This window comes from Camelina sativa, chromosome 15, assembly GCF_030686135.1.
Source record: "Camelina sativa cultivar CO46 ecotype springtype chromosome 15, ASM3068613v1".
Classification (NCBI taxonomy): Eukaryota; Viridiplantae; Streptophyta; class Magnoliopsida; order Brassicales; family Brassicaceae; genus Camelina; species Camelina sativa.
In genome coordinates, this window is record NC_141894.1 from 15,435,684 (window position 1) to 15,448,241 (window position 12,558).

General features: G+C 36.9%; 3 protein-coding genes across 4 annotated transcripts; 2 read left to right on the forward strand and 1 right to left on the reverse strand.

Annotated features, from left to right (window-relative positions):
- Positions 1-200: 200 nt before the first annotated feature.
- On the forward strand, positions 201-5,385 carry LOC104746925 (glutathione reductase, cytosolic). 2 transcript variants are annotated; one of them, XM_010468473.3, is made up of 17 exons: positions 201-469; positions 672-837; positions 1,067-1,131; positions 1,344-1,413; positions 1,644-1,715; positions 2,153-2,356; positions 2,572-2,645; positions 2,738-2,821; positions 2,976-3,063; positions 3,169-3,250; positions 3,476-3,549; positions 3,624-3,731; positions 3,873-3,937; positions 4,215-4,328; positions 4,503-4,602; positions 4,933-4,986; positions 5,079-5,385. In XM_010468473.3, exons 2-17 carry the CDS (start codon positions 697-699, stop codon positions 5,172-5,174), a joined length of 1,491 nt encoding a protein of 496 aa, XP_010466775.2. In that variant the 5' UTR covers positions 201-469; positions 672-696; the 3' UTR covers positions 5,175-5,385. The 2 variants fall into 2 exon arrangements, with proteins under 2 accessions (XP_010466775.2, XP_010466776.2); XM_010468474.3 differs by having other exon boundaries at positions 317-555.
- Positions 5,386-5,672: 287 nt separating this feature from the next.
- LOC104746926 (uncharacterized) lies at positions 5,673-9,265 on the reverse strand. The gene is made up of 11 exons (XM_010468475.3): positions 8,917-9,265; positions 8,724-8,798; positions 8,290-8,385; positions 8,110-8,185; positions 7,917-8,015; positions 7,726-7,796; positions 7,516-7,623; positions 7,261-7,398; positions 6,583-6,685; positions 6,211-6,422; positions 5,673-6,023 (listed from the first exon to the last, which is right to left on the reverse strand). The coding sequence occupies exons 1-11, from the start codon at positions 8,971-8,973 to the stop codon at positions 5,955-5,957; spliced, it is 1,104 nt and encodes a 367-aa protein (XP_010466777.1). The 5' UTR covers positions 8,974-9,265; the 3' UTR covers positions 5,673-5,954.
- LOC104746927 (uncharacterized) lies at positions 9,248-11,227 on the forward strand. The gene is made up of 4 exons (XM_010468477.3): positions 9,248-9,756; positions 9,854-9,968; positions 10,057-10,171; positions 10,377-11,227. Exons 1-4 carry the CDS (start codon positions 9,656-9,658, stop codon positions 11,096-11,098), a joined length of 1,053 nt encoding a protein of 350 aa, XP_010466779.2. The 5' UTR covers positions 9,248-9,655; the 3' UTR covers positions 11,099-11,227.
- Positions 11,228-12,558: the final 1,331 nt, after the last annotated feature.

Consider the following 12,558-nt stretch of genomic DNA (forward strand, 5'->3'; position numbering starts at 1 on the left):
ATGAAAGCAACCAGCACCATATTAAGTACGCTTTACACTTTAATAGCGTAGTATCGTTTGTTCAATATAGACCATAGAGTTTTCAAGATTCTTCTATTATCTTTCTTCTTTGTTTAAATAAAAGTCGCTTTCGATAGCTTAGCATATGTTTCGTAGGGAGCACTAAGTTGGTATTTATTTAATACAACTAATAACAAAATAAAAATATCCGATGTAAATAAAATTCCACGTCATCATAAAGTACGAACGATTGACAAATCAATAGTATTTTAATTTTTGACTCAGTATTAAAAACCCATTGGGTCGTGTGATCACTGACCTTAATTAAACAGATCCGATTTTACTTACACTACATAAACCAACACAATCATTTGGTTTATTTGGCTCGTCACCGTATCTGTGTGTTCTTTCTTTCTCCTCCTCTTTGGATCTTTTTATTAGTGTTCTCTTCTTACTCCATCGCTTTAAGGTACACTTCTCTCCACTGCGTCTTCTTCTTTGAGATTCATAAAACGGTTTCATCATCATCATCATACACAACCTCGTCTCGATCGGGTTTATACTAATTCGAGATTCGCTGTGTTCCTTCGTTTGATTTCGTTTTTTTTTTTTTTTTTTTTCATTTCCTGTTGTTGATTGATCAGCGATTTGGCTTTTCTTTCCCTGTTCAGTTTGGATTTGTGATTTTATACAATTATGGCGAGGAAGATGCTTGTTGATGGAGAGGTTGATAAAGCGACGGCTGAGGAAGCAAACTATGATTTCGATTTGTTTGTAATCGGTGCCGGGAGTGGTGGTGTTCGTGCTGCTAGGTTTTCGGCTAATCAAGGCGCTAAGGTGAATTGATTCTTTTTAGGATCGTGAAACATTAGTCTGTGTATATTTGTATGCCTACCTTTTTGGGCTGTTGTCTCCCCGAAATGGAATTTGTATCTCTGAGATCTTTTACTTTGCAGTGTTCCGTTTCAGTTTTTTGATTCTGGTCTCTTTTGTGTTATGTATGTGATGGTATCTTTTTGTTTTTGTTAATGGTGGTGTTGTTGTTGTTCTGTATCAATGTTTGTAGGTGGGTATTTGTGAGCTTCCATTTCACCCTATTAGCTCTGAGGAGATTGGAGGAGTTGGTGGAACGTAAGTTTTCTGCTATCCATATATGTTACCTCTGCTATCTTCGTTAGTGCATGATATATAGTTACTCTTCTGTTACATTGGGGTGAAACGTTTTAAAAAAAAAAAAACTTGTTTAAATGTGTGTTAGATAGGGCTTTTCTTATCTTTTCCTTCATCAGCTAGTTCTGGCATCTGATTTTACGCGATTATATAATTTTGTTGGTGTTTTTCAGCTGTGTTATTCGTGGTTGTGTTCCCAAAAAGATTCTGGTTTATGGGGCAACTTACGGTGGTGAACTTGAGGTAAGAACCACTGTTTCCTTTTAATTACCATTTCAGCGTCTTTCTTTTAGCTGTAAGGGCAAAGTTCCTAATTATTCATTTTCCCTATCATTATTTTAACATTTGTAGTCCTGTTCATTATCTTTTTTAGGCTATATGTTGTTCTATTAACAGAAGAAAATAAATCCTTAGTCATGTAAAGTGAGAGAAAATTGTATTTGACGATGTGTATTGTGGTTGTCTGTTGACAGGATGCTAAAAACTACGGGTGGGAAATAAATGAGAATGTTGACTTCACATGGAAGAAGCTTTTGCAAAAGAAGGTATGCCGGACTTACTACAATGCCTTATTGTTTCTAATATTTTATGAACGGTGTAAAATATTTTACACGGGTTTAATGTCATGATACACTTGCACTTCGAAATTTTTTAGCATTATTACTTTCTCTGTAAATGCTGGACTGGCTCCCTTTATTCTGTAAGTTGTTAAGGTCATATGATGAAATTTTTTGAAGACAAGTGATCTTTGGGGTTAACTTTTTGGATGGTTTGGTGGTAATATAGCAGTATAGCGTGTTAGATCTCTCACAAAGAGAAACTATCAAAACTCCTGAAGATACTTATATTATTTTTGGTCAAGTATGAAAAGTTAAATGGTGGGAAATGATTATGACATGCTAAATATTTTTTCTATTGTGTTCAGTATACATTGGATATCTTGGTGATGTGAAAAATTTCATCATAAATTCATTATGTGCAGACTGATGAGATACTAAGACTGAATAATATTTACAAGCGGCTATTGGCAAATGCTGCGGTGAAATTGTATGAAGGTGAAGGCAGAATAGTCGGTCCCAATGATGTGGAGGTGAAACAAATAGATGGCACGAAAATAAGCTATACCGCAAAGCACATATTGATTGCCACTGGCAGTCGGGCACAAAAGCCTAATATTCCTGGACATGTAAGTTCTGTGTTCATGTTTATTTTTTATGTACAATAGGGTGATTTGCTTGGTATTTATGAAATCATTATACTCGAAGTAAGTTTGGAAAGATTTTAATAGGAATAATGTATGTTTGCAATATGACTTCTTGTAAAATTAGTCTGCGAGAAAAAACTATAAACTCTTATGTAGGGAACGTCTACTGATTTATGTACATAAATTGTCTTTTATAGGAGCTGGCTATTACATCAGATGAAGCTTTAAGCTTGGAAGAATTTCCTAAGCGTGCTGTTGTGCTTGGAGGAGGGTAATGTCTTCCTCAATGTTTTCCTTCTGATGTACCAAGCATGGCTGTCGTTTCAATGGTTTAATCCTCTTTTCTGTTTACTTGTTAATTAGGTACATTGCTGTGGAGTTTGCATCAATATGGCGTGGAATGGGAGCTACAGTAGATTTATTCTTCAGGAAGGAACTTCCATTAAGGTGCGATTTTACTCTCTGTCAGTCACAAAATACCAACCATACCTCTTTTGTCACGTGATACAAGTCCTTCCTTATGTTTGGCTCTCGGTCAAATTACTGATAGTTCATTCCTTTTTCTTCGGCGTCTTTTCTCTCTAAAATTTTACCTTTTCAGGGGGTTTGATGACGAAATGAGGGCACTAGTTGCTAGAAATCTTGAAGGAAGGGGCATTAATCTGCATCCGCAAACAAGTTTGACTCAGGTATCTGAATATGTTGGTTGCTTTTCATGTCTCTACTATATAGGATATACAGTTCCTTTCACTGCTATGAGATCATCCTTAACTGAACATACAATATCAATTTAGTTGATAAAAACAGATGATGGGATCAAAGTCATATCGTCTCATGGAGAAGAATTTGTGGCAGATGTCGTACTTTTTGCTACTGGTAATTTTTTTATTATTATCTGATTCTCAAATTTCTATTTGATTATAATAGAGTAGTTCTATCTCTGTTCTCTTCTACTTTAATACATATTCACCTGCGTGGCTTTTGGGTTTATGGAACAATAGTTTTCTTTTATTCTGCTTTTCCAATCCTTGAATGTTTGTGTTTTGCTTCCTCCCTCTGATCAAATTTTTCAAATTTATCTTTTGCTCATATTTGCTACAGGCAGGAATCCTAATACCAAGAGATTAAATTTAGAAGCTGTTGGTGTTGAACTTGATCAGGCTGGAGCTGTGAAGGTTGTAATAAAGTTCCTATTGCTGCAGATATTATATTTACTCTTGCAGCTACTAATTCACTACATTATCCTCAGGTTGATGAGTACTCACGCACTAACATACCAAGCATATGGGCTGTGGGAGATGCCACAAACCGAATTAACCTTACACCTGTAGCGTTAATGGAGGCCAGCTGCTTCGCGGTACGTGCCTCGTACCTTGCACTTATAGTTTACACAAACCACCCGAGAGTTGTTCCACCACCAAATGTATCAGCTTTTTTTGTTTGGAAATGTCTAATTATGTAATCCATTTGTTAAGTGGGATTGTTCTGATATTTGCAGAACACTGTCTTTGGTGGGAAGCCTACTAAAGCAGACTACAGCAACGTTGCCTGTGCTGTATTTTGGTAAGCATTCTTTCTGATTGGAGGAAATTTTAGTTTTAATTTGTGTTATATTGTAGACACTGGTTGCCTCTTTACTGTAATGATGACTTAAAGTATATCTGTATATGTACTGTATACCAAAACAATCTCTCGTTCTCTATTACTATCTGGAACTATAGAGAATTGAAAGTACTCCACAAATCGTTCTTCTATTTTGGCATATGTTTTCACAGTGGTATACCAATTCAATCTGAAGTATTTATGAAGGTTTCACTTTTTTTCTTCTTCTGTTTACCAGCATACCACCACTAGCTGTGGTGGGTCTCAGCGAAGAAGAAGCAGTGGAACAAGCAACCGGTGATATTCTGGTTTTCACCTCAGGCTTTAATCCCATGAAGAACACCATCTCTGGGTATGCAAGCATCAAAAATTCTGATTTTTTGAAAAATCCTTATATCCGGCCCACACAGTTCTTGATTTCATTTTGTAGAATCGTTCCCTGATTCTTCAACATGCTTGCACCTGATCACTCTTTTGAGGACTCTATCCCTCTCTTTAATCTAAACACATTTTCTATTTGTGATAGACGGCAGGAAAAGACATTGATGAAACTAATAGTTGATGAGAAGACTGATAAGGTTATTGGAGCATCCATGTGCGGTCCTGATGCAGCTGAAATCATGCAGGCAAGTTTTCCTAAATAATAGCTTCTACTTTCATTTTATTCCTTCAGAGTGTGGGTGGTGCATGAGTATGTATATTCCCACCATATAATGTAAACTTGTAACGTTCAAAAATCGTACATGAGGTAGCGGCTAAAATGATTTAGGTAAATTTAAGACGACGACTGTCTTAAGGTTCTGAAAGCAAGGAAAAATTCTTCCTTCTAACCCATTACCCATCTACGAGATTCAGGGTGGAAGACAACATGATTTGAGCTTTTAGAAGTATTGATATCATTTTAACGTTTGTAATCGACTTGAGTTTGATTACTTGGTGTCTTATGCTCAATGCAGGGGATTGCAATTGCGCTCAAGTGTGGAGCAACTAAAGCACAATTCGACAGCACGGTAAGTAGAATCTTCCTGGAAAACATTTCTAGAAAAAGAAGTCCAAACATTTCTCTAACTAATAATCAAATTTGCTCTGTGAACAAACACAGGTTGGGATACATCCATCTTCTGCAGAGGAATTTGTGACAATGCGCAGTGTGACCAGACGCATTGCCTACAAAGCCAAACCTAAGACGAATTTATGAACCGCAAAAATCTAAAGAGACAATAGCAGGAAAACTCGGTATACTTAGTTTGATCAGAGCGTCAGACAAAAACATGAGTTTCCTCATACTCATGTCCCCAATAAATGATTTGTATTTTTTGTTTGTTTGTTGAGGTTTCTCTTCACCTACTTAACTTGAGAAAACACAACTTCTTTTCTTATCGCTAGTGGAACTTATAATTATCTCGAAATCTCGTTTAAATTAGTTTAATTTAATAACAGATGACGAAGAAATTGCAACCTATTAAAACCACTTCACTACAACCCAGAAACAACTCTGAATAAGTACCTCAACTGGTTTGGTATGTTTTGTCTAGGCATGTCTGAATGAAGGCAACGCCATCTCGGGGATGAAAATTGTAAACGGGCAGCATAATGATGTTTGACGCATAATAGAGAGCTCCTTAGAGACATTGCACTAATCTATGCAGATTCCATTATCAAAAAGCTCTTTCATGAAACATAAGATTACATGAAGTGTCCAACGTATTCTTTATTAATAGGACAGAGACTCAAATGTATGTAGTAACAAAGAAAATAATTATAAGTAGAGAATGCAACCAATATGGCAATATACACAACACATCAACTGCTCTGGCCACTAAAAGTTTCATCCTTCTCTTAAAACATTCAAATGACACTGGTTTCAAATGCGGCCAGTTGAGAAACACGGCTTAGATACACACAAAAAGATGTAAACGAACGACCTGGAGACAGAATCGGTGTCCGGTTGCCGTTTTGAAGCTCTCCATTTCATGTCTTAATCAAGTTTCACGTTTGAATATAACAGTGTATCCTTCGTCAAAGGCATGTACATAAGGAAGTACACCTGCAACCACCATGATAACCATGTCAACTTCCAACAACTTAATACGTTCAGTGTTCAGCTACGAAGATAATATACAAACTACGAGAATTCTTTGGCAGGCCACTTTAGGTGGAAAGATACAACTGTACTACATTGACCAAAGAATCTGCGTGGTAGTAGTTAACTGATAGAAGGCATGTAATCTTACCCCAAGGATAGTTGCAATGAGAAGAATTATTCCGGTCAACCATGCAAGAGTCAGCCTAACAAGTAAAACTTGAGCGATAATGATGGCTGGACGTGGGATTCCCTCTACTTCCGCCATTGAGCGTGCAGATGAACGAGAAGACCCAATGCTCAGAAGATTTTCTGAAACTTGATTTACTCTCTCATCAAGGACGATCACCCCAACAATTTGGCCTGCAAGAGCCCATAAATCTCTAAGCTTACTTAAAAATACAGTTAAGAAAAAGAGAGATGTTTCCGTTGAAAAGTTTTCAGTCTAAGAGTCCACCATCTTGAATTACTTTCTAAGACACATCTTTAAAGACGAGTTTATTAAATCATAGAGACAACTCACCTTTATGAGATGTCTCCAACAGTTCAAATAGCTTTGATAGGGTGGCAAGCAAGACACTCATCCCTTGCTTAGCCATACCTTGTCCATACTCCTGTGCTAAAGCCTGTAATTTCCAGAGAGAGAGAGTAATAAATGATATCAGACATTGACAAGCTCTGCAAAAAAAAACACAAAAGACAAGTACAATAGCAAGATGATTGAACAATAAGACTTTTCAATGTTAATTAACTTAAAGTGGCAGCAAAGTCTACAAGCTGTCACGTTTATTAATGCTTTGATCACGTTAGAGACCAAATAATTGATAAGGCAGTTAAAAAGATAAACTCATTACGAGGTCCTTACTAGTCTTACTGTCTTACGATCCTTTGGATACAACAAGGAGAAAGATAGTTTAAACGACTACAACCAACTAAAAAAATTTCCAATTCCATGAAAACTTATCATATTCAGTTTCGAAATCTCTATTATTCCTAAAATAGCTAAGCAGGAGTAGCTGGAAAAGTGTGCACAACCAACAACCATTACGGGTCAATGGAAATGTCATAAGTTTTCCAGAGATTTAAAGGAGGATATATTTACGTATACATTGAGCTTCCCACCCTCCAATATACATATATCAAAACTAAGACACTGAGAAAACAGGAAGAAAAAAGAACAATGAAAAATGAATGCCCTTACATCGATACCACCAAAGCGTCCAACTGTTAATTCAGCAGTTCTCTCAATATCATGAGATAAATCATCATGAACGCTGACAGCCCGTCTGATATTCTGATATAGACCCAAAATGTTCAATACAAATTTCCTCTCTGCTTCCTGCCCAGGATAACACATGTCATATGCCTTCTTCATACGGAAATCACAATATCTAGAGGCAATGCAGGAACATCTCCAATGTAATTTCCTATAATTTGATGAAGTTAAGGATATTACCTTTTCTAAATTGAACTCCACATTAGCACCCCCAGCCAGAGAGACACTCAACAATCCAGACAATGGTTCAGCAGAGCCAGCAACATATGATCCACCCAACCAAGATGCCTAAGGATATTATAACCACACAGTTAACTGGTGGTCACGTTAAAACTAACAAAGAAAACAATAGTGTGTTTGCACTTAGAATGACAGGTGCTGTTAACTTACAAAATCATTAATGTCCTTGTCAGTCACATCAGATGAGGCTTCATCGACAGACACAACAACTACTTCACTGTCTGCAGAATTATGAAAAGATTGTCAGAATATAATCCAAAACAAGACTCAAACCCAAATGCAGAAAATTAGAAACTATTCATGCTCATTGGATAGTTCTGCTATTCAAGCTATGATGGCACCTGAGAGTTCAATATCAGCTTTGAAAGAGTCAGACTTTATATTGCTCCTTATGGCATTTCCCAAGAAAGAATGACTGGGGTTCGTTTCCACAAGCGCATCTGCAAGTAAATAATAAACACTTGAATGTATTACAGTTTTAAATTTCTGGTTCATGTCAGAAAACTAAAGCTATCCAGTGTATTATTCCCATACCATCAGCTCCAGCGATTTCTAGCACAAAAGCAGCCTGAGGCCTCTCAAATGGATTAGGTTTTAGAATCTTGTTCAGCTATTAAAAAAAAAAAAACACAAAACAAATAGACGATGAAGTACAGAACTTAACCAACGAAAAAAAAAAAGAAAAGAACAAACTTTACTAGAACACTCAAAAACCTTGGATGAGCCATCAGCAGTCAAAGTTGCTGAAGGTGCAAAACCCAACAAAGCAGACACTGCTGCAGATATTTCAAAGGGAGACATAGGAAGCGCCTGTAGATTTCAATTCAAGGAAAAAAAGGTTAACTTCTTTTCATAAAGTCACAAACTTGAGTACTGTTCAAACATGAATATGGAACCTATTCGTTGATCTCTCATCAAGAGCCACAAAAGAAACAAAACCATACAAAGAAAACTTCAGAATTGGATCTTATTGTTGTAAGACTACATTGACCTGATCTACACCCACAAAACGAGAGAAACAATTACTCTAAACAAAACCTATACCGAATGAGACTTAACCCGTAAACTCATTTTCCAGAAACGATCTCAGATAGAAATACAAAATCACCAAATCGCTCGTCCACTTATATTGGGAGGAGAACCATTACCTCACTAGACGATCGTGGACGAAGATATTGGTTATTGGATCCATCAATAAAGAAAACAGAACCACTTGCTTCTCCCTATCCACAAACATCGATCCAATTCATAAAACAAGTCAGATCCATAAGTCTCATATGTACAAAAACAATCCCCGTAAGGAGTTGAGAAAGAAGATTATAAAGGAATAACAAAACGAACCCGAGAATTCAAGGTGAGAAGAATAAGGGAGACGGCAAATACGTAGAAAGCTTTCATCTTTTTTACAACGAGGGTCGACGGAGAGAGAGAGAGAGAGAGAGAGAGATGGAGATCGATGTCAGAGATGTTTTAATGGAGGAGACGAATCCAGATTTCTCAAATCAATCAGAAGTGGTAGACACAACTTAAAACGCTGTCGTTTCTTATAAACAAAAATCCAAATCCGGTTTAGTAAATATAATTCCGGTATTCTTCAATTTGAGGGAAACAAACAAAGGACAGTTAAGTACAAGAAGGGTAAAATAGTAAAAGAACAAAACTGGTTCGTTTTAGAGAAGCGGTCCCGAATCAATTAATCACATCACACAACACAACACCGTTTCCATTTCCAGAAACGGCGACGATGGCGACGTGGTAGCTAGCTAGCTTACTACAAATCGGAGATTCCACTACGGTGATGGAGATGTGACCCGATATGAGAGCTCAAGAATACGAGTTTCCCAAACGATTCAGAGCTTCAAAGCTTCAGATCTGTTTCCTTGGATCGGTCCCCTAGAGATTTTTTAGGTTTTCCACAAACACCTTTGAACGACTCGTACTCCGGAACTCACTGATCGGAAAATACGCCGGAGATTTTGACCGATTTGTTTGATTTAGTGAGTGAGTCGTTGCTTAAGTGTGTCACTGCTTTAGTGTTGTGAGGAAGAAGCTAATTTCGAGTATTTAAGAAGGAGTAAAAATGCCGAGGCCAGGACCAAGACCTTACGAGTGTGTGAAACGAGCTTGGCATAGTGATCGTCATCAACCTATTCGTGGTTCCATTATCCGCCAGATTTTCAGGTTTTTTTCACTCAAGCCACCATAGTCTCTCTTAGGGTTTCTATCTTTTTATTGTTCTGTTTCTTAATTTTGGGGGTTTTATTTTTTGTTGTTGCAGGCTTGCCATGGAAGCACACAGCGCGGCCACAAGGAAGAACAAGGAGTGGCAGGAGAAGCTCCCTGTGGTTGTGTTAAAAGCTGAGGAGATCATGTACTCTAAAGCCAATTCCGAGGTTTCTATATTAGATTTCTTCTCTCTTTATGGTTTGTTTTCAGTTTCATCAAAGCCAAATCCTGACTTTGGATTTCGGTTTCCATTAGGAAGAGTATACAGATGCTGATACTATGTGGAATAGAGTAAATGATGCCATTGATACTATTATTAGAAGAGATGAGAGTACTGAAACTGGTCCTCTTTTGCCTCCTTGTGTTGAAGGTAATTGTTCTTTTTGTTTTTTGATTCTTTTAACTGTTTCAATAGCTCTAGTGTGAAGCTTATGCATTTTGAATCGCTCATGGAAACTGTGTAGAAGTTAGTATCTAAAAGCTGCTGAATTTATGAATTGAACTTCTAAAAGAGTTGTGCGTTGTTACTTTTTATTGTGTGTTTGATCTGTGGTTTCTTTTTGGGTTATGGTTAGCTGCTCTTAACCTGGGATGCATTGCTGTTAGAGCTTCAAGAAGCCAACGACATAGTAACATAAGGACTTACCTGGGTCCAAAAATCCAGGAACCGGTTTCTGCATCGCCTAACGAGCCGCCATACCAGCATGACTATCATCAGCAGCAAGCTCAAAAACCATCCACTAAACCAATCCATACCTCTCAAGCTGCTGCGATCCCAGTGGATGTACATGATGATAACAGCAACAAGCGTGTAGCTCCACCTCGCGGTTACCCGTTTCTACATGAGTCCATGCAAATGCATCAAAAGCCATTGGTAATAAGACAAGGAAATAGCACTGCTCCTGCTCCTACTACAGCTCCAGCTCCAGCTCCAGTCAATTTGGGTTCGGTCTATCCTTTGTATTACGGAGGTAATCATCAGACTCAGCAAGTGGACATGTCTATTAGAGTCCCTGAAGCGCCCATAATCATTGGCATGCCTATTGGTATAAAACCCCCAGAAGAAGCAACAGAGAGGATGTGTGATTTGTCCTTGAGGCTTGGTATATCTTCAGAACCCTCGAAAAGAATAGATGTCGGGTCTAGTCGGGCTTACCCGAGAAGAAACCAAGAAGAGTTATGTTTATTCTCTGAGGTAAAGAAGAATGATAGGTTTGATTGGTTTTCAAATTGTGAAGGTCAGAATTCAGATTCTCGAGTTAAGAAGCACAAAACATTGTGTGGAGACTTCCACTAGGACTTGCTTAGTTTTTTTTTTATTACTCAAATCTTGTAAAAGCCTCAGGTTTATTGGTTAATATTTATCGACTCTACTAGTTTAGTTTTAGCTTCACTTCAAAATGATAATGATGCTGCTGTTAATTAACTCCACAAATCTCCAACTTTCTTTTTTGATCGAACTGAAATTGGGATTTTGTCAACTTACAACATTTTTGTCTTCGGTGCGATCATCACAACTACACTCTCGTAAGATGGTAAACTAAAACTACAGTATTAAAGTAGATCATGAACCACGAGGGAATAGAAAGCTATTTAAAAAAAAAAAAAATTGGTCATCAAGACACTTGTTGATTGTATAACTATATATACACGATAATTAATTAGGAGGACGACTTGGTGGTTTAGGATTAGCTCAATTCGAATGTTCTAAAAATAAAGACGATCGAGTAGAGAGTACAAAACTTCAAATGCACTTAAGCGTTATTTTAACGGACCTTATAGGAGGCCATGCATATATCTTATATATGCAAATATCCTCTCTAACAATATTGAGCCTGCTATGAATGAAATTTTTGAATGTTGAGACATTAACCCATTATTATTTGGCTCTAGTTAGAAAAGAACGATATGATCTATCTAAACAAACGAAAACTGTGACTAGCTCTTCTCTTTAGAAAGGTGCATCATAGAAAAATGATATGATCTATCTCTTTTTTTTTTTTTGCTAAAATATAATATGATCTATCCCACCAAGGCACCAACTATATCCGTTCTCATTTATTAAAGGAAAAAAAAAAAAAAAAAAAAAAACTATATTCGTTCGTTGAAGCTTTACTAAATTACTTATAAATCTTGGTTGATGTAAAACATTTGTAGCAGTATATCTTCGCTAGTAAGAGAATATCTTTTATAGACAAAAGAAATTATCCTTTTGTGAAAAGTTATGTATGGTACACTCGTGAGTCGTGCGTGATTCACGAGTCGTAAACATGCAATAAACTAAAAGGAGCTTTGTATATTTGTAAACTCGAAAATAACGTAGAAAAATGCATGATTTTTTTTGGAGAACCTACGTCCGTACGTACCCATCTCACGTAAGATTACCGTGACACCTATCCCAATCAAACCTCAACTTTCTTTCTCCCTTATTTATTTGGCGTATTCTTAATTAAGTATGAAATCAAAACCTAATAACCTATAATAATAATTTTGGATAAAATAACTAGTACAGTATATGTTTCTATTACCATGAATGTTAGACTTCTCCACCGCCAATGAAATCAAAGCTATATAATAACAATTACCATTTTAACAAAACAAAACAAAATTCATTAGCAACGTCCTAGTAAATATGTTTTCCAATTTCCCAAATTTTTACTGTATCAATATTATCGAGTTTGAGCCATAGGCAATAAAACGATCCTAAAAATCAATCCCAAGAAGGCCAAAACGATCTTGAAGATCACATTAGTTTTG